This window comes from Corvus cornix, chromosome 1 (genome assembly GCF_000738735.6).
Source record: "Corvus cornix cornix isolate S_Up_H32 chromosome 1, ASM73873v5, whole genome shotgun sequence".
Lineage (NCBI taxonomy): Eukaryota > Metazoa > Chordata > Aves > Passeriformes > Corvidae > Corvus > Corvus cornix.
The window spans coordinates 104,037,901-104,059,145 of record NC_046332.1 but is presented as its reverse complement, the minus strand read 5'-3'; the positions used below and the strand labels follow the sequence as shown (position 1 = coordinate 104,059,145).

Below are 21,245 nucleotides of genomic sequence, written 5' to 3'. Positions count from 1 at the left end.
CTAGATGAGGGGAAAAACTCCACATAAAAAGTACAAACAAACTACTGAGCTGTCATGGCTAAAAGAAAGTTCTTCATGTTTCACTGAAGATGCCTCTTGCGCTAAGACAAATGTAAGAAGGGAAAAATGTTTCTTCCCTCCTTTGATCTACACAGCAACACTTCTACAGTTGGGCCCATCACCCCACCCCCATTTAGGTACATCCATCTTGGTCAGAAAGACCTTCCCCAAGTGTACAGGGAAGTGGAAAAGCCTAACTAAACCCAAAGCAATAGTTAAGAATATTACCACATTCTCTTTACAGTTAACAGCATTGATTTTTATATCACAGAGGAGCTAACACACCTATAGCCTATTTTCAATACACCTACTTTTCTCCCCAAAGCAATTTTGATCCTTCTGCAGAAGCCAGTCACTGATGTAACTCCTGAACCCATGATAGTTCAGGGAACCACACAGGCAAAGAGGTCATTGTGGAGGCTGGTTGGTTTCCATGAAACTAGTTTTTACACTAATCTGTTTTACCAATTCTGCTCATACTAGATTAGTCAAGCACAAGGAAAACAGCAGGACTATCTCATTTGCCATTAGGTAACCATTAGTGGCTAACCTGCCCTGAAAAAAACTCAGTGTAAAAGGGAAACGGAAAGGTTTTCACTGCGAAAACCAGAGAACGCTATCCTAAAGCACACTATCTGGGAACAACTGCAGTAACACCTTCCTCTCCCTGGCTCTCAGAAGTGCACGTGTAGCAGTGCCACAAAGGGCACGGTTCGCAGCAAAGCCCCTGTGGTCAGGAACCTCTTTCTTAAACCAAGCTTTTAACAGATTTTGTCTGCAGATGCAGGGAACTACCTTCACTGGAACTACCAAACTGGGAAGGAGAAAGGGGTTCGACACAGGAGGCCAGGCCGGCCCCGGGCCCCAAGGGCGGGTGCCTAGAGCGGGAAGGCCACACCGAGCCCGCGGCCTGGCTCAGCACTCAGCGAGGCGCTTTGGCGCCCACGGCAGCTCCCCCCTTCCCCCATCAAACCCTTCCACCCAGCTCGGCCGCTGGGAAACGTGGTTGTCGCCGCGGCCCAAACGTGCCACCTACAGATACCCGCGGGGTCAGGCCTCGCCACAGCCAGCGGCTCCAGCGCTAATCGCGTCCTCCACCAGGTTCGAGCAGCCCCGCAGTGACACCGCACTCCCGCGCCGCACCCGCGCCTCGCTCGGCGGCAGCCGCCAGCCCGGTTCGTCGCACCGGCCTCAAGGGCGGTGCAGGGGCGGCACAGCGGCAGCGCCGGGGGGGCCTCACGGGTGGCCGGGCCCGGCCGCTCGCCAACAGCCAGGCTCCCCTTCCCTTCGCCCGGCCCTGCGGTTCGGCACCTCCCGCCCCCCCTGCCCCGGGGAAAGCGCGCCCTGGGGCCGCCCGGAGCCGCCGCGACCGCCCGGGCCAGGGGAACCCGCACGTCCCCCCGCCCCCGGCCCGACCCCGCGGGCTCCCCCCGGGTCAGGCAGCCCCGGCGCGGCGGGCTCAGGGCAGGAGGCCGCAGCGGGCCGCCCGCCTGCCGGGGAACAGAGGCGGGTACCAGGGGCTAGCACGGCCCGGCGGGAACGCCGGGGAAAGGCCGGAGGAGGGAGGTGGCGCCCGCACGGGCCTCATCCTCGGCGGCCCTGGCGAGACACCGACACGGGGCGGTGGGGAAGGGGCGCGCCCCCACCGTCTTCTAGCCCGGTTACCTGTGGCGCCGAGCAGGAAGTCCAGGGTGCTGTGCCGCGCTGCTGCTGCCATAGTGAGATAGAGCCTTGTGCCATACCTGGAGCGGCGGCGGCAGCACGGCCGTGTGGCGGAGCGGCCCTATATGCGCGGGGGCTGCGGCGGCGCCGCGGGGGGGAGCGCGGCGGGGCGGGGCCGGGGCGGGCCGGGGCGGGCCGGGGGAAGCGGCGGGCCCTGAGACCCCGGGCTGGGCCGCTCGGCATGGCCGGAGAGCGCTGCGGAGCTCGCGGGGGTGCGGCTGACCCGCACCTACCCCCTGAAACGCTGTAATGGTGCCCTGGCGCTGAGGCCACGGAGCGGTCCCAGCGGCAGCAGCGGCGGGGCTGCTGCGCGTCACCTGCTGCCCGCCGTGGGCACGGAGGAGGCCTGCTGTCCCTCCCTGCAGAGGGACCACCACCAGGGAGTCTTCAAAGCCTTTTGTTTAAAGTCTTTTTTATTCATAACGGATAACTGTAAAACAGCGTGCTGAAGCCACAAATTACCTTAATCACATGCAGTTAGTTACCAACCCAGAAAAATAGTATCCAGAAGTAGTTAGCTATAAGACTGATTACAGAATCACAATATCACAGAATCAATTATGTTGGTAAAGACCTCTGAGATCATGGAGTCCAACCTGTGACCGAAAACATCACCCTGTCAACTGGACCATGGCACTGAGTGCCCCATTCAGTCTTTCCTTTAAAACGTCCAGGGATGGTAACTCCACCACCCCTCTGAGCAGCCCATTCCAGTGTTTAACTAACCTTTCTGTGAAGAAATTCCTCCTAATGTCCAACCCAAATCTCCCCAGGTGCAGCTTAAGACTGTGTCCTCTCGTCCTGTCACAGGCTGCCTGGCAGAAGAGACCGAGCCCCACCTGTCCACAATCTCAGGGAATTGTAGAGATCGTAAGGTCACCTCTGTGTCCTTTTCTCCAGGCTAAAAAACCCCAGCTTCCTTTGCTGCTCCTCATCAGACTTGTGCTCTAGACCCTTCCCCAGCTCCGTTGTCCTTCTGTGGACACGCTCCAGCACCTCAATGCCCTTCCTGAATTGAGGGGCCCAGAACTGGACACAGGACTGCAGGTGTGGCCTCACCAGTACCGAGTACAGGGAAAGATGTTTGACTGTCAGTTACTAGGAGCTTTGCCAGCTGGCAAATTCCTTTCATTTTATTGCATGAATGAGAGTGGATTTGCACAATGCCATAGCATCAGTGGTTTCACATGATTCCTCAATTAAATGAAAAGATTTACAAGTAATTGTTAGTGTGTAATCTAATGTGCTACCGTGATTATTTCTATAACTTTCAATAAGGTTTTTTTCAGGGCAAACTTACAGTATCCTTGTTTTTAACAGTTACAGTTCCACACAGGCACCCTGAGCAAAGCAGAAATATTCACTGGAGGTGTGCATCAGAGACGCACAGACATCTGCAGGTCTGTAGTAACTACACTTTCTTCAGATGGTCTTCATTTGACACAAATCATGCATGAGAGGCTGGGGGTTTTATGATTAATTAGCTAAAATATACAGCTTTGCAGATTCCCATTCAATATCTTTGATCCAGTCCTGGATATTATAGGGGATTACGTAGTTCTGTTTGGGTGGCTTGTGTATGCTTGTTGCCGTTCCATCAGGAACTCTGATTTTTCTTAGTGCCATCTATTTTTTATTTTTATTTAACCAAAATAATTGCTTCCATACTGCTGACTTCAATCTCTCTACTGTTTGTTTGAGGTTTTTTTTTCCAGATATGCAGCTGCCACAAGACAACCAGTAATATCCCTGCAGTTTACAATCTCTTACATCTCAGCTTCAGTTGTGGCTGCTGCAGTGGTTTCAGTTACCTCATTCCATAAAGGATTGATTTTGACTCTCTTCAGTGGGAGCAACGCCTTGTGTTCCATTCAACCTATTACATTGTCTTTCCACTGTGGAATAATTGGAAGAAGGTAATATCAATGCTGCCACCTAAGTACCTTCAAATGTAATTGTTCATACATGCCAAGTGCCTTGCTAAATTATGCCCTTACAAACAAACAAACATCTTTCCTGGGTTTACAGGGGGGGAAAAAAAAGGAACATCAATATGTCATCCAAATCTTTTCCTGGCATTAGCTTTGCAATTTAAGGTTGACCATTCCAGACTGGCACTTAAAGAAAGTTGAAACATCATCTTTTCAGTTAAATTTGCTGTGGAAAAAAGAACAGTGGCCTTACTGTGTCCTTTTTTATATGGATGAGAATTTTGTGGTTTAGTAGTAGGTTGAAGAGCTGAAGAGGCTAATGAATTATTACAAAGAACAGTAGGAAGCTTCTCTTTCTTAAACTTTGATTTAAAGAACAGTTATTAGCCATAAATGGCTTTTGCAGCTGCTCGTTGGGCTAGGTGGAACTGGGAAAGCTGGCAAAACAGCATGAGCAAATTCAAAAAACAGCAGAAAAGAAGAGGTTCATCCTGGAAACTTTGATAGAGCTGAAGGAAAACATCAACAAGAGGAAGAAACCTGCAATATCAACATGTAGGAATGAAAGCAAACAGTAAATTACATATGGTTTTACAGAAAAATGTAACAACAAAGCCCACAGAATTTAAGCCTCCGTGGGAAGAATCTCATCACTGAGGAAGGAACTAACAGAATTCTCTTCCACTTCTTTGGCATGAGTACTCTGTGCATACTACTTAACTAGGTCATGCCTGGGATATTTTTGGGAATCTTCTTGTTAGAAAATTACACCGAAGGGAATTTTAAAAAGAGCAATTAAAATAATTAGAGAGATGAAGGGATTGATTTATGAGACAAGATCAAAAGATCTGGAATATTAAAACATGTTTCACAAATGCTGTGGAGTTTGGATGACATCATGTTGTTAAGATTAGCACAGACTATTTGGAAAGAATTTATTCAGTGTGAGATTACGTGCATATTTTGAAACTAGTAGAAACTGAAAAAGTGGGAGAGAAAAAGGTTGAGGCACTGGTTTTTGAAAAGCTTTGTGCTGAAAATCAAGGGCAGAGACCATACCCTCTACAGGTAGATTGGACAGATTAGATAAAGATACCAGCTGATGGGAACAATCTTGCACTGGCAAATAGCTGGAACAAAGGCCTTGCACAGTATGCAATAACCTGCACTAGATGTGTGCTTTTGGCTGAATAACCTCTGTTCTTCATACAGGACCACAGCAGGCTGAAATAGCAAGTGTTTCAAGTCTCAAGGGGTTTTTTTAAGCAGAGTGTAATAGCATTTTCAACCACAGGTTCCCAGTTCATCCTCTCTGACTACATCCACCTCTGATCATTGTTCTGAAAATACTTCACTTACAACTGCCACAACCCAAAGTTCACCTAGGGAATGAAAGTTAAACCCAACTTCTTCTCATAGACAGCTAAGAAATATCCTTTAAGAAAAAGATTTTTTCCTCATTTTTACTGCCTGTTCAGAAATTCATTAACTTCAGGTCCTTCTGAGTCCAGCCTAGAGTTCACTAGGGTTGCTTAAGAATAGTAGACTTTTTTCCTGAATGGTTAAAAAGTTTCTAAAGTGATGACACATTTAAGACAGGAGTTCACAAAGGCTGTGTTAGCCCTTGTTTAGGAATACTTGTGTATCTCACAGATTTATCACTGAGGAATAATGTGGACATCTCACAATGTGAATTGAAACCTTGAAATGAAACGTATTTATTTAAAATATACATACACATGAGTTCTCCCTCCATGCCTGGTTCTGTATATTCAAAGTATTGTTAAACATTAGTGCAACACAATTAAATAAGCAGAATAACATGTGCAAACATGTTACCCCATGCTGAAGTGCCTGCTAGAAGATGGTACCAAAATGGGAAAAGCAGGGGCTGCAAACAGAAGAGGCGTAGAACTTGATGCAAACCCTTGAAAGTGCCTTCATCATCTTCGCTGTTTGTGCATCTGGATCAGTTTTTCCCCAGGAATTTTCTTTTTTTGAGCACAGCTCTAGTCCTTTAGTATTTGCTTATCATTGACAGAAGTCATGGTAAATTTTGAGGGGTAGGAGAGGGAAGATAATACTTAATTTTAGAAAAATATTGGTAGGGTGGGATGGGAAAGGATCTTGTAAGTTAATGGTTGTTTTAGAAATTCTTTGAGGTAATAATGTGGTATCACAATTTTGACCAAACATGAAGTTCACCACTTTGCAAAACAGCATTATCTTACTATATAAGACGAAATTAATGTTTTCTAGAGGTGAATAACTGTTTAATACAGCTAAGAAAACTAGAACTGATTGTTGTAATGAATTTACTTCTTTAATTCTTATTTCTACTTTTGTGCCTGAGCATGTTACTGTTTACTAAAACAAATACAATTTATCTCCCCTCTCTTGGACGCTTTCAATCTGATATGTAGGCTTGCTGGGGCATAGCTCTAGAGGCTTAAGAAAAAAAAAAGATAGAAAACTGTCAGTTTCAAATTAAATTTAGGCAGTGTGGAGGCTACATCATAGTGGAAATTATGAGAAAAATCTCTAACTTTAAAAACAAGCATATTGAGTTCAACAGGAAACTTACTCAGGTAGATTACAAGATGAATAAAGACTCTTCTTTTTTTCTTTTTTTTTTTAATTCTGCAAAGAAAGACCCAGGAGAGTCAAATTATATCATAGGATGTAAGAGTTCTCACAGAACAAGAGAACAATTTCAGGAAGTTAGCAAACTCAGATAAGAGTTGATTACTTAAATAAGTGCTACTATAAATTATAGCAGCTATTATACTCTCTGCTTTTTGAGAACGCTCTGCTGGATTTCAGCCAGAGTGCTGTGTGTGAACCCTTGAGATTTCCTTTGGTCCAAATAGACTCCAGTCTGTTCTCTTTGTGCAGAGGTTATTTACCACAGAGGTGAGACCTCAAGTCCAGTCATCCCAGGATCCTGGTGATGCTGCACATCTTCTTCGGAGACACCTTACTTGTGTTAGAACACTCGCTAATCAAGTTTCAATCTTGACAGAAACTAACAAATTATTTTGATAACACTGAGAAGTAGCCACAGAAACCACTGACAGACCCTTCCTTACCTTTGCCTTCCCAGCAGCATCCTCTTAGCTTAGCCCAGGCCATGCCTCTTAACCTGCACATAATGGAGGTTTGGGGTTGGGGTTTTTTCCTAACTGCCAAAATGCCACAGACGCGGCAGAGTTTCTTTCTGTGTTTCTCTATAGATGTTTGACCATTTGACAGAATTCTCCAGAATCCCAGTAAGTATTTCCTCACCCCCAAACCAAATACAAGGAAAGGCTAGGTGAACACTGCTTTTCCATCCCAACCACAGTCTTGCCTGTGAACTCACCACATGATGCAGCAAAATTTGATCAAGCTTTCCCTTAACACCCATGTCATTTCTCAGAATAATTATATCCTCTAAGAATTCCCTCTTGGTGTTTGAAAACAGCCTTTGAGGACCCTTTTTTATAACTCCTATCAGATTATCTCCACTATTAGCTCTTTGTCCCTAGTCATCATCTGATCCCATGGGCAGCTCATCAGGTGATTCCCAGTAACACATCAGATGATCATGATCTTGAACAGCAACCAAAGGACTTGCCTGGCTTGTCCACCGTCTGTCATGCCTGTCACATTGTCTGGAGGCACCTCCTCAGGCATCGATAGGGCTTGCCAGTGCTAGTCTTTCTTTATGACCTAAGCTATAGAAGTTACATCTGATGGCTGCATCAGCTTGTTAGAATTACCTAAACCACTCCCAAGTGGTGACTTACAGAGTACAGGACAGGACCTGTGGTTCACAATCAAAAAGAATATAACAGAAAAAATTGGATTCTGTTGCCTCATTTCCCTTCACACAAAGCAGAATGATGGCAAGCTCAGGTGAGGTCAGAAAACTAGTGCTGGGGGTGGCTGTGTGTGACATGGTTGGGACTTTAGGATAGCACTCATTTCCACCAGCAATACAACAGAATCTTTTTTCTTTACATTAAGCTGGTTTTGTTAGTTTGGGTTTTTTTCTGTTTTCTTTCTGCTTTGTCTCTATTTCCTAATAATTACTGTCACAAAACCAGTCATGCACTGGTTTCCCCTGTTACAGTATCTTGTCTATTGATTATAATTTCCCATGGTATGCAGGTGACTTCAGGAAGAGGTTACCCCCAGATATCAAAATACACTGAAAAGGTAAATCTCTTCTTTTTCATCACAGCACTCTGTATCCAGTGGACACCATTCTCCTTTCTTTTCGACCAACATCAGCAGCTACAGTTGAAATAATGTAAATATTATAGCAAACCAAAAGCAACCTGATCAGGGTGAAAGAATTTCTTTTATACCTTGTAAAACCCTTTATATTATGGAAAAATATACATGGGGTGGTAATTTGTAGTCCTAACCTCTCATAACATGAAGATAATAATATTCTTTCTGATCAAAGTGTGTTTATGGAGGGATGGAATCCCTGCACAGAGAAGAATGGATGGTAAATTGATTAAAATTAGAGTAATGAATTAATCCAGACAGCATGGAGGCAGTAGAACAGATGAGCAAAAGAGAAGCAGTGTAAAAAAAACCCACCACAATAGAAAAGATGTTTTACCTTAAGTAGATATCAGTAATATGTACTTTATATGCATGTTTTACAGTATTATTTATCATAAAACTGTTCCTTTTAGTTACCTTTTCCAATTCTCTTTTGAGAGATGATGCCTCAGTATGCACTCTCTGAGAAATGCTGATAAATTATAGTGTGAATTTTGTTCTCATATCTGTATTATATATATTGGATTCAGGGCTTGCATGAAATTCTGTTGCCACTGAAGTCAAAGAAAGACTTAATGCTGACTTCAAGGGAGCCAGAATGTCAGCATTTGTCTGGTGCACTGCAGACAAGGTTAGACCAATACTCTTTGTCACCTGGTCATTTGACTTTCCAGGCAGAATTGTATGTAACAGCATTCAAAGTATAAAACCAAGGAAAATGAACAAAATGCTTAAATACATGCCAATAACTCATACTAGCTACAATTTAGTCATAAACTCAACTCAACCCTTCAGAACTCTATAAGGGGTATTACTTTATTGATGAGTTCAGCTTTCTTATTATGAGACGAGGTATTACCATTATGCCTGTGATAAGTGAACCTTTTGGTTGCAAGTGTAATACAAATTCCAAATTAGAAAATGGTCTCTTCCTCAAAGGGATTTCCAGATTAAAGAAAGGTGCCTGTCTAAACAGGACAAGGTGCCAGTGCATAACAGCTGCTGCACGTCAGCCTCTCCTGTGAGCCCTGCGCATGAAGCTCATCTCCTCTAACTCAGATGTCTACAATCCAGAAACCTGTCTTTGATCTGGTTGTCTTCACTGCATTCAGAACCAGCAGAGAGCCAGTTTTAAGATGTAGTTCATCACATCTGCATTTTCAACCAGAGCAGATAAAATGTGTTCTGGTTCTATCGGTTGTCTATGGACAGTTCAGGTGAATTCCACATTTGTGGAGTGCTTTGAACAGATTGAATGAATTCCCTTCTATTCAGAGATACTCTCAACATGAAATAAGAATTGCCATGTGGGGATAAGAGCCATGATTACTTTTTTTAAGTTTTCTCCTTAGCAGAAACTTTTGCACAAACTTCTCCATTTTCTATTGTAAATAAGAAACAGCATGTGCTTAGGAAAGAGAGATGAGTTTTCCAGGGGGAAAAAAACAATACAGTAAGATAATACTGATCCACTCAGCTGGCCATGATCTCATTTTATTGGCTGTCAGACCATCGCTGAGTTCATTAAATAGCATCACAGAAAGTCTTTGTGAAAGACTTTGTGGTTTTTCACAGTCAGTTCCTCTAAGAAGTTGTCATGTAACATCTAATTATAAATTTGTATGGTTTTTAAATGCAAGGTAAATCAAAATGTAGAGTCAAGAATATAATCCAAAGTGATTGATCTACAGCTCACCTGAGTACTTTCACAATTAGAGCTAAAGTGCATGAAACAAATTTGGAGAAACAGACAAAAGTTTAGTAGTTAATCCTCCAAAACCTGTGTAAAATATTGGCCCTATTGACAAGGTAATACAATAACAATGTATTGCAATCTGTTACCAAAAGTTCACCAGAACTCAATAAAGTAATAATTGGCAGTAATTACAGCAAAGTGCCTTTTGGAATTGACATAAAAATTTTCAGCCTGAAACAGCCTGATGTAAATATCAGAAAATTTGTGTGTCCTTGCAACCCAGAAGATTGGCAGATAACATATACTGATTGTAGAAGTTAGGTACCAGCTCAGTCTTTACTAAAGTGCCTCTGCTGATGCTTTGAGAGGAACTAGAGCAGTAGCTTAGGAGTCAGGAGATCAGTGTTTTAATGCTTCAATTGCTAATGATTATTCCACCCAAAACGAGGTGATAACAGTACTTTCTTTCTCTATTAGTTTGTACACCCATGAGGATGAAAACTGTTTCAGCTGTGACATTTTAAAAAAATACAAATTCAACAGGCAGCTCTAAATTCCTCTTGTGAATAATGTATACGGTATTCTACACAAATTTCCATAATGGTTCTTTATTACTTGCGTTTTATTATCTGAGCAATTCCTTGCACAGTCTTTAATATATTCTCCAGTTATTTATCAGGTTGGTTTAGGTTTCTTTTTTTAGGTTTTTGTCTTTACTTTGTTAAATTTAAACTGAAAGAACTTCTGGTGAACATAAAATGGCATGTAACGATATTGTCAGTGAGCGAGCAGTTGTTCAAGAGATAACAAATAGTTTGTTTAGAGGTTCTGGCTGCAACACTTATATAATGACTATTATTGCCAGCAACATTAGCCTAGAGTACAAGAAAAACAGAAAAGTAATCAGATAGGAATACTTACCATATGCAAAGTTCAAATGTAGGTGGTTTTTTTTCCTCCTAGCATCAGAATTCTGGAAGGTTTTCTGCAAAGTGGTGAGAGGTGAAAATCTGGAGAGGGAAGATTTTCAAATTTTTAAGGGGATTTCCAATAGAACCTGCAGCTGCTAGTAACACCTGAGGATAATTTTCAAAGGTAGGACTTTTGAGTACTGTATCTATTTTGACTTTTGGGCTGAAAATGGTGAAAGAAATGCAGACTTGGAGAAAGAGACAGAGCAAAAGGATTTCTTATACAAAATTCAAATTGTCATTAATTTCCTCTGTCTGGACAAAATTTGAAACAAAAACCTCCCTTGATGAGAGTTATGTCAAAGCATAGGCACTGAAGATCCCAGTTGCTTCAATAGACAAAGACTGTACACATACACAAAGGAAGGGTATTTGTACAGGGTTCTGTAAACTAAGGACTTCAAGTATCTTATGGAATAACATGGAATTGTATTTTCTTTATTTTAAAGTAAGGGTCTTACTTTTGTGAGTGCATGAATCCTGAAAAAAAGCAAGTAGCTATTTTGTTTCCTGTCACTTCCCAATCCCAACTTTACTAGCATGACATGCAAAATTAAGAACGTCAGTAATAGGTAATGTCATTAGAACTTCTCATGTGGAAACATTTTAATTTTTCAATTTAAACTTCATAGAAGAGTTGGTTTTATGACCTAAAGCAAATGGTTGGAAATTTAGTTTGGTCTGGCTCCTATGCTTTCAGTATTTTGGGATTGCTACTATGCAGGGGTTAAGCTGTAAGAAGAAAAGAATGTATTGTCGTACCTGCAGGATTCTAGAAATCCTGGTTAGGTTTCTCTTCTGATCTAGGCAGTGATATGGTGGCCTTACTTTTGTACTCTGATGAATTCAAGCTTCGGTGCTCTGAGTGCTCACTGCTTCCTGACCTTTTTCCTATTTTGCCCAGTTTTCAGGGGCTATCTGTCATAATCAATGATACTGTGTTTCATTGTGCCAAAAGAGCTCAGTTTGTGTCTTGCCAGTGCCAAAAGACATGGATTCAAAAAGATATTTGAGAATGCTGAAATGAAACTCTTGGATTATATTTTCTTCCTGATTCCTGTTTTAAATTGTGCACTATTGTATTTGTCTTCATCACATACTCAAACTGACAGAGCCCCATGTAACAATAAACAATACTGAACTGCCAGCCTTTAACTTTTACTGTTTGCTTAGGAAGTGTGTGGAAACTAATGAGAAAGTGTATGAATTCATTTTTGGATCAATGAATGCTGAATAACAGATTTTGCAATAAAAATGGCTCAGGAAAAGACAAGATACATTTTCTGTGTGACAGCCACTTTTGGGTATGTCAAACAAAGCTGTAAAACTTAACCAATATGTCATGCAGACTTCTTGGAACAAATTATGCAGTTGCCTGACTCCATTCTTTCAGAAAACTTTACCACAGATTTTATTGCACTCTGACATGGTTTCTCTGCGGCACTGAGAGCCACGGACACAAGGAGCCCAGGGCTCTCCTGGTGGATGGGACCACTTATCCTTTGTGTTATGGGCAGCTCGGTGCAGCCAGACTTAGTGTGGAGCCTTTGCTGGCTGCAGCACTGCAGGAGTGTAGGAGCAACACCCAGCTCTGCCTTCCCACACACTCTCCTGCATTGAAACTATGTAGATGGATTAAAAGACTCGGCCCTAAGAGATAACAGCTGATCCTGTCATAAACCAGGCTTGAGTACTGATGTCGGGGTCCCTCTGATCTGCAGGCACGGTGCTTGCTGTAGTGCTTCCTAGTGGTATGGAAACAAGTCCCGTGGGATCACATGGCTGCAACAGAGCTGCAGGAGGCAGTCAAGATTGTCAGAGGAAATACTAGTAAGCACCTTACTCTTAAGTACTCTGCTTCCCTGGAAATATGTTCTTGTCAGCATTTCTACTGTTGGATCCCTTCTAGTTATGAGACCACATGATTGTAGTTCTGCCAGGTAAACCCAAGGGACTCTGAAAAATTTCTTTGATTTCTGGACAAGACAGCAAGCCCATTATCACTATGCATTATAGGACTGTTTAGACTACTGACCACTTGGCAACAAATTGGCTTTACTTCCTATTAGATTTATTTGACGTGCTGGAGTGAGTCCAGAGAAGGGAAACAGAGCTGATGAAGGGTCTGGAGCACAAGTCTTATGATGAGCATCTGAAGGAGATGGGTTTTTTAGCCAGGAGAAAAAGAGGCTCAGGGGAGACCTTCTTGCTCTCTTCAACTACCTGAAACGAGGTTGTAGCCAGGTGGGGGTTGGTCTCTTCTCCCAAGTAGCAAGTGACAGGACAAGAAGAAATGGTTTTGAGTTGCACCAGGGGTGGTTTAGATAGAATATTAGAAAAATTTTCTTCTGAAAGCATTGCAAGGCATTGGAACAGGCTAGCCAGGGAAGTGTTGGAGTCGCCATCCCTGGAAGTGTTCAAAAAACATGTGGGTAGGGCACTGGGGGGCATGGTTTAATGTTGAACATGGTGGTGGCACTAGATTGATGGTTGGACTTGATGATCTCAAAGGTCTTTTCCAGCCTTAACCATTCTATGGTTTTCCTATTGTTTTTCTTTCTCATTAATGAATAATATCAAGCTAAAAACACAATATTTTTTTTCCTGTGTTTTGTTCAAAATGTAAATGGTACTTTTTGATGGTAAAGAACCCATAGTTTTCTGCTTGTAGGTGATATTTCTGGTCAAATTATATGTTGTGAGTAGCATTAGCTTACTTTTGTTAGTAAGCCTCACTTCTACCTTTATAATAATTAATGAAGCTCAGCTTTAAGGGACAGTGCATGTGCTATTCCCAGAGTAGTCCTATTCATATGGCATCCATCATGCATGGCATATTCCATTTCCTGGATTATATGCAGTTTGTCTGAATGGTAGCCTCCAGTAACATGTTTACAGTATATCCTGTTGAAAACAACAAAAAGCTCTATTTATAAGCTGTTTAGGAGTTAAATGTCTCATAAATGTTCCAGCCCTTAAAAGCAAGCATTCCCACTTCCAATGTATTAGTGAAATGCACACATTTATTCACAAATCATTCTGTGGGCTAGTTTTATCAATTCTAAACCACAGCTGAATTGATGACATTTTCTACCTTCCTCTGGCTTTCAGTCAAGCCCACAATCACTTTCCCTGTGTGCCTTGAATATTTAATTGGTAAACACTGCAGGATAATATTTAACTACAAATAAAAATCTATCATTACTGCCATATCGTAAACACATAGGGAAATTCCAGTTTAATTTTCTGAAATTGCTTGCTTGCAGCACTAAATATGTGGGATTAAACTGACTTTGAGAGAATGCTAACCGAGAAGCAATAAGATGCTTTTGGCTCTGTGCTGTTTCTGAAGGCTTTGCAAAGATGCTATCATGCAGCATTTCAGTCATGGCAGGAATGAACTGGAAATTTCCTGAGAAGAGATGGTGGGTAGGTAAAAGGTTGCTATAAAACCTTAAGCCTCCCCTAAGGTCATATTGCAAGCTGCTTGAAATAACAAATATTAAAAACATGTAATGCAGCTGTGGTGTAAATATATAAAGTGCTGCATGAGTAAGAAGACAAGGAAATAAAAAACCCCCAAAATATGAGATACCTCTGAATGAAGGAGAAGTAATGGCTATCTATATGACCCCTCTTTAATCCTTACACTCTTTCTGCAGTTTCAAGTTCCAGTCATCTCTCTCATTCCCACTTTCAACTTCCTGTCTCCTCAGTTCCATTCTCTCTTCTTTCTTTCCTGTGATCATCACTTAAAATCCTCACTTATTCTTCAGTGCTCTCCCAATTATTTCCTCCGTTAACTTGGTTTTTCTTTTGCTGCATACTACTCCAGACCTGCTTCTGTCTATAGCTCTTTGATATTTGATTTACCTTATTATCTTTCATTTATCTTAGCATCTTTATCTGTTATTTAGAAATCAGCAGAGCTTTCTCCACCTTCCCACTCAAACTGCACTTTTGCCCACTGAATGCAGCACTGTTTGTTTGAGAGCTTCTTCCTTTCTTCTTCTCAATCATACTTGATTCTGTTTGATACTGGTCATTTGCATCCCCTCCTGCTGAGTCCTTTGTATGATGTTAGTTCCATCAGTTTCTGATTTCTCTGCTGTCTACAACTGCCTTTTCTTGTTCTGCTTTCACTGTTGCTGACTTCCTGACTGACTTAATTTTCAAAATGCATCCTGCTGTTGGGGTTTGGACTTTGTGACAGGGATCATGTTTAAAACCTAGTATCTTTTTTCTAAAAACCAGTTTTTCCAGTGCACACTACTTTCAAACCATCTTTTTATCAGTACTTGGAGCCCCTCTCTCCAAAGAGAGTTATATCCTCACATCACTGCACTCAGAAAAGGGAGTTTCTACACAGAGAATTTATGATCCAAATACTGAAAACAAAAGGGATCAGCAAATCACCAAAACATTATTGCTCCTGTTTTACACAGGCTGAGCTGAAAGTTTAATTCAGATCTTGTAAAACTTAGTTCAGTTTATTAATGGTGGAAATATTCTGTAACTCAAACCATCATCTTTCTGCTTCTCCAGGAAGCAAACCCAAGCCTGGGCAGATGTGGAGATTTTCTCAGCACTTGCTGTAGTTACTCAGCATCACATTTAAGGTGCTGCTGATTTTGATGACAGATATATTGCAGGCTTTACTGTGAAGTGCAGTCACCCAGTAGAAACCAGTCCAAGGCACTAAACCAGGCTGCTATTATTTCAGCTGTCCAGGAAACTAGTGTGATTGCATGTGATAATATGGTTAGTGCCCTTACTAGCACCTGTCTTCAGTTTTTCCCACCATTTTATTTTTTATTTCAGTGGGAAGCAAATCAGTCACAGATACAAATGCAAATGTAAGTGCGTGGCAAGCAATGGTTCTGGTTGGCTCTTTTAAAAAGACTTCATTTTCTGTTCTCTTGCATTGGTAAAATAAATCCTTTAGATTGAGAATTCTAAAAATGTACCCAGATTCAGTAGTCACTTTCCAAAATCTTAGCTGCATCTTTACATGATGCATGTAATGCTTATTCACTGTAAAAATGTCTTTCTTCCTAAAGCAAATCATCCTTCAATGTGAATCCAGGTTTTTCCCTAATATCTCTAATGCCCTCAAGGGAGATAAAGCATTAAGCAATAGATTGTATGAAAGTATGTAACCTGGTATATATAAGCTAATAATCTCTGGCCAGAAGGGCAGTCTTTCAAATAGTTGCCACAGCTGGCAAACTGAACATAATTACATTGGGAGTCATCTTTCTCTAAGCAGTCCTTGTCAATTGTATCACCACAGTCATTTCTTTTGAAGACATGTAAAAACCAGAAAGTCCGACAAATATATTTGCTAATTTAATCCCCAGCTAAATCAAGAGTAAAACACAGATGCCGTGCTCCTCCTTTGCTTCCTCCTGACTGCATAGGAATGGCTTGTTGAGAAATTATCACTTTTTCATTTAAAAATCATGTATTACTGACAAAACAAAGGCAGGCAGATACTAATAACTCTGCAATGTGGTTCTGAATTTGTTAGTGAGAAGGTGAAGTCAAAGTGAGGAGGTGGGAGAGGTGCTGGGAAAAGCAGGAGGTAGAAAAAACACAGGTTGTGAATTCAGTGTCAAACTGGTAATCATAGAATCATCGAATGGTTTGGATTGGAAGGGACCTTAAAGATCATCTCATTCCAACCCCCCTGCCATAGACAGGGACACCTCCCACTAGACCAGGTTGCTCAAAGCCCCATCCACTCTGGCCTGGAACACTTCCAGAGACATCCCCAACCTGGACAACCTATTCCCGTGCCACACCACCCTCACAGAATTCCTTCCTAATACACAATCTAAATGTAATTAATTGTAAATTTGCAACTTAAACCCTTTTCCCCTTGTCCTGTCACTACGCACCCTTGTGAAAAGTCCCTCTCCAATGAATGAATGTGGCAGTCAGCCGTGACAGGGAAGTTGTATCTCTAATTGGCTTTCCAGCCTTGAGGCTTGGTCTTGGCAGAAAGATAAAGAAAAGGCTGGTGAACAGTTCTGAAGGTAAAAAGTGATTATTTACAACGACAGCAGAGATGTACGGTGTGGGAGGTGGACAGGGATGATGTGAGGCCACACATGTAACTGAGAATGCCTGTCTTCAGGCATACATTTGGCTTATTTCTAAGCCTGTTCTAGATAGGTTGGTTTCTAAATCACTGTCTTCATCATTAGTACTTTTAAGCACTATTGTTTACTTTTGAAACTCTTTTTATTGTAATTGTTACTTTAAAAAATAAGAAGAGATTGATAATTCCAGATACCTAGCAACTACAAATTATTCATCATGTTTCAGTGGTCTTAATGACACCCACATATATAAGAAGAGATATTGTGTTACTAGACTGAAATGTTTTAAAACTGTGAATCATTAAGACCAACAGTTACAGTTTTTAGAACATGTTCTGAAACATTCTCTAGAGGAATATGGTGTGTGTGAATAAAGACCTTTTGAGTACGGTAATCAGCCACAAGCCAGTTTATTCACACCAAGCTTTTTATTTATAAATGTGTTGTGGACCAAAGAAAGAAAGAGGAAATAAGGCAGTGCAGAAACCAACACTCATTATTCTGTGCAGGTGCTCTGAGCAATCCTATCTATTAATGTAGTCCTTCTGCAACATGGCTGTGGAGCAGGCTGTGCCCAGGCTGCTCACCCAGGCTGGATCTGCAGTATGTTGGGTGAGAAGCAGCCCCAGAGCCTGGTGCTCCTCACATGGCTTATCTGTGGTGGTATATCTGTCTTTATTAACTCTAGAGAGAGGCTGGGGTGACTTTCCAAATGCCTACAGCAAGTGACTCAAGCTAGGTGGGGTTCAATCCCTGAATTCCTCTCCTCATAGCAGGAGCCTGTTCAATCAACAGGCAGCCTTGAAAGCTTGTTACAGCCCAAAGCAAAAAAACCTTCCAAATTCCATTTGATTGCTACAGCCTTATGCTTCAGTACAAAATAACTTTTACAACATGTGCTTGAAGAACAGGGCTATGTCTTGCACTACAGAAGTAAAGAGCTTTGCAAAATGCATTAACTACATCAAGAGAAACCCCTTCCTTCATTCTCTAAGTTGAAGCAACTGTTTTCCTCCTTCAGTAGGTCCAATTCTGACACTGTTCATTAGGCCATGCCACTTTATTCTGCTATTGCTTTAACACTTGATACTCCCCCCCATGTACGGCCAGGATGTTTCCCACTAATGTCAGTGTACAGTGGTGGCTACACTGTCTGTGGTGAATGAGGATGGAAGAAAGGAGTCCTTCACATTTTCATATTGATAACAGTCTTATTGCTCGTGCATAACTTAGCTCTGTTTTCACATGCATATCATATTCAGGGTCTACTTCAAGGACTCCATTCAATTTGGACCTGCAATTTCCTGGTATCAGGTCTAATTGTCTGGCTGCAGTGTTAGATTTCATAGGACAGCATTCCAAAGCCTGGGATGCACAAGCAAAAATTTCTAATTTCAGATGCCTGACTGACTAATAACTTAAGCTGTTCTTAAGACAGCTGGCTTTCCTTACAGCTAGACAACTGCAAGCTTTTATCAGCACCAAACTGGTGCTGATACAGCAAAGTCAAACATTTGGAGCAATTGAAGAGGAGACAGCCCATTTCAAAGCTCCTGTGTTCATAAGTTTCCATGGCCCAAGCTGCACACTTCCTAGACTTGGAAGAAAGTTAAAATGTTTTCTTAAACATTGAAAAAGTATTTCAGCAAATACTGTAGAAAAGCAGAACAGCTTTTCAAATATTAAAGCATTTTTATTCTCTAAAATAAAAGCATTTTCCCCTAAAGCTTAAAATTGGCAGTATCTCTTTAACATTCCTCTCCAGCAAGAAAACACCTCATTCTTACATGTTTTGTATGCATCTGCAGATATAGCAAAGATTAAAAAAACCCCAACAACCAAGATACCATTTAAAACATTTCTGGAAACTTCGTGGCTCTGTCCTGGAGATTTTAAGTAGGTCCTGGCCAAGACCTGGAACTCACCTATAGTATTACATAAACTGGCCAGTGGTTCACTAAACAGACACTGGATTGTACCCAGGCTCTTTCCCATCTGCTGTATCCTGCTCCCACCCCTGCACACAGCATTTTCAAAGACAGAACTAATGGGATGCTGGATTTAAAAATTCCTCACTGAGACCGAGTGCCATTGCCAGACCCCAGCCTGGGTGTTGTACCTGAGCTCTTCTGCTGCCAGGGCTGGGCACGTGCAGAAGAGCTTGGGGCTATTTTGGGTAAAAATCTGAGCTTGTTCTGGAGGACCTTTGACCTCAGGGCAAGAAAGGTCTTAATGGTGGAACTTAGTGAGCTCTACTGGCCCACGTCCCTGCTAAGGACTGCAGGTGCCTTTCTGGGGCTGGCCCTGAAGGGTGCTGCAGGTCACACAGGGAAGCACAATGGGATGGATTCCCGTCCTGCAGGCTGGCCTCACAGCCCAGCCCCAGACAGAGCTGCTCAACCATTTTTCTTCAGTGCAAGTTGTGTTTTATGGATCTGACAGTGCCACTTCACTGCAGCCACGACCTGTATGGTTCACAGCCTTCTAAGGCCGCTAACACTCATTAATTTTATCTAAACTGATGCTAGTGCAGGCCAGCAGAAGTTAATCAAGTGCTTATCAAATTCATATCTCTGTATATACACAAACCCATGGCAGAAGACAAGAGGTTTATTTTGCCTTTTAACTCCTTTTTGATCTAGAAGAGGACCTTCATTTAAGGGGCTTTCACTCCCAATTTACTGTAATTAATAATAAAAATTATTATTTTTTTAAACTTGTGTGACCATTAATTTTTTGGATTATTTTTGCTATTTTATGTCAGAATATGACAGATTCGTTTTCATGACCATATAGATGAAAACAGAGTGATTTAGACATTTAGTATCACTTTGTTAAATTATACAGTTTTATTTTTACACCATCATTTGCATGTGCTAAAAGAGAACCCCTCTAAGTAACCCTGTAAGTGAAAGCTAAAATGTTCTCTTCAGAATGGCTTTTGATATTTTCAATCAAAATGAAAAAAAAAAAGTTAAAAAAATGTGCCGTTCCAGCTAGTTAAACTCTCAAGTGAACAATAGGTTTCTGCATGTTTATGAAAAATTATCATTTGATAGTATGCTGAAGTTTTCACAACAATGACAGTAGTATTTTAACTTCTGGTCTAACTTCTGGTTCAGCTACATTTAATTGCAGAGGTCAATGGTACACAGAGGCCAGTTAGGTTAACTACTGAACTGCTCTTCTTAGGAATACCTTTGAATATAAATGCTGGAAAAATAACCAGATCCTTCATTTATGCCAAAATAATCTTATCTGTGTTGGTTCACTAAATGAAACAGTGAATTCTGTTGTAAAAAGCACACTATGCAAGTTTTTGTGTTGCCCATTTTTTCCTTCCTTCAGCACTGCAGCACGCTGAGCACTGCACGTGCTTCACAGAACATTTCCAGGTAATAAATTCAAGCATCTAATAAAGAGCAGTAAACAGTCAAAGTGAAAAAAAAAAATTAAATTTGTTGGTGGTAAAACCAGTGGTAAGTACCCAGGAATTTGTGGTTTATAATGCACATTCATAATCTGTCTTTGTTGATTTTGCAGCAATGCTAGAGATACAGGTGGTTGGGCCAAGTATCTGCCAGTTATTCAAATAGCTGCAGGAATGAAAACAAAGCCAAGGGGCAAAACATTAAAAAAATTTATTTTCTTAATAATTGTATCTGTAAGGTTAACTCATGCTGAAGGGAGAAGGTGGAAACAGAAGGAGAAAAGTTCTGACTTTGCATCCAGACTACCTGAAAGTCAGATTGGTCCTGATCCTCGGTCAGGGAGAGGGACACAACTCCGAAGTCTGAACACCCTGAACTGCTGTCTAGAAGGATTTGCTTTTATTGCCCCTCTGATCTTACCACCAATGTGTTTCTACCAGCGATGGAAGTTTGTTAGTTCTAGTTGCAGGTCAGCTCTATAAATGCTTCAATGAAAAAAAATAGTAAAAATGCTTATTGTGGAGTTATTAATGATTCTGTAAATGAACAAACCACCTCTCTCTATCAGTCTCTTCCCCAATTTTATCCCGTTCTTAACTGTGTCACAATTTCTTTTCTTCTGCAAGTTAAAAACCAGACAAATGCACAATTATGGCACTTGGCTGAGATGATCACAGTCCCCTCACACAGCCTTATCTCTACCTGGTGCCTCCACAGCTTGAGACTGATGGGATTTTCCTTATAAGATCCACCTTCCTTTTTCTTGCTGTAGGTAAGGCAGCAACACTAATTTCTGCTGCTTCCAGGCGTAAGGTCAGTGCAGGAGGACAATGCATGTATTCTGCTAGCCTTTTATACAACAGTCTGGATCACACTATTCTGCATAAACAGAAAAGCTTAGATGAATTTTATGTCAGATATACTCACTCAAAAAGTCTACTGTAATTCATGAACCAAAAAGAAAAAAAAACACAAGGAAGAAAAGGAGGCTGTTTGGCTTGATTTGTTGCCCACGTGTAAGCATCTGGTGTGATACAAAATGCCCTCAGGTA

At 41.5% G+C, this 21,245-nt stretch overlaps 1 protein-coding gene and 1 long non-coding RNA gene across 2 annotated transcripts in view; one reads left to right on the top strand and one right to left on the bottom strand.

The window, feature by feature from the left end:
- Positions 1 to 1,881, bottom strand: part of SMS (spermine synthase) — a 44,760-nt gene extending 42,879 nt beyond the window's left edge. The window contains exon 1 of the mRNA XM_039551533.1: positions 1,726 to 1,881. Coding sequence (XP_039407467.1) covers positions 1,726 to 1,777 — 52 coding nt within the window. The 5' untranslated portion in view covers positions 1,778 to 1,881. The remainder of the gene's footprint in view (positions 1 to 1,725) is intronic.
- Positions 1,077 to 12,051, top strand: LOC104686192. Its single transcript, XR_005601841.1, has 6 exons — positions 1,077 to 1,161; positions 3,103 to 3,182; positions 3,484 to 3,698; positions 6,947 to 6,982; positions 7,866 to 7,913; positions 10,651 to 12,051. It is a non-coding gene; the product is annotated as an uncharacterized LOC104686192 (long non-coding RNA).
- The last annotated feature ends 9,194 nt before the right edge of the window (positions 12,052 to 21,245 follow it).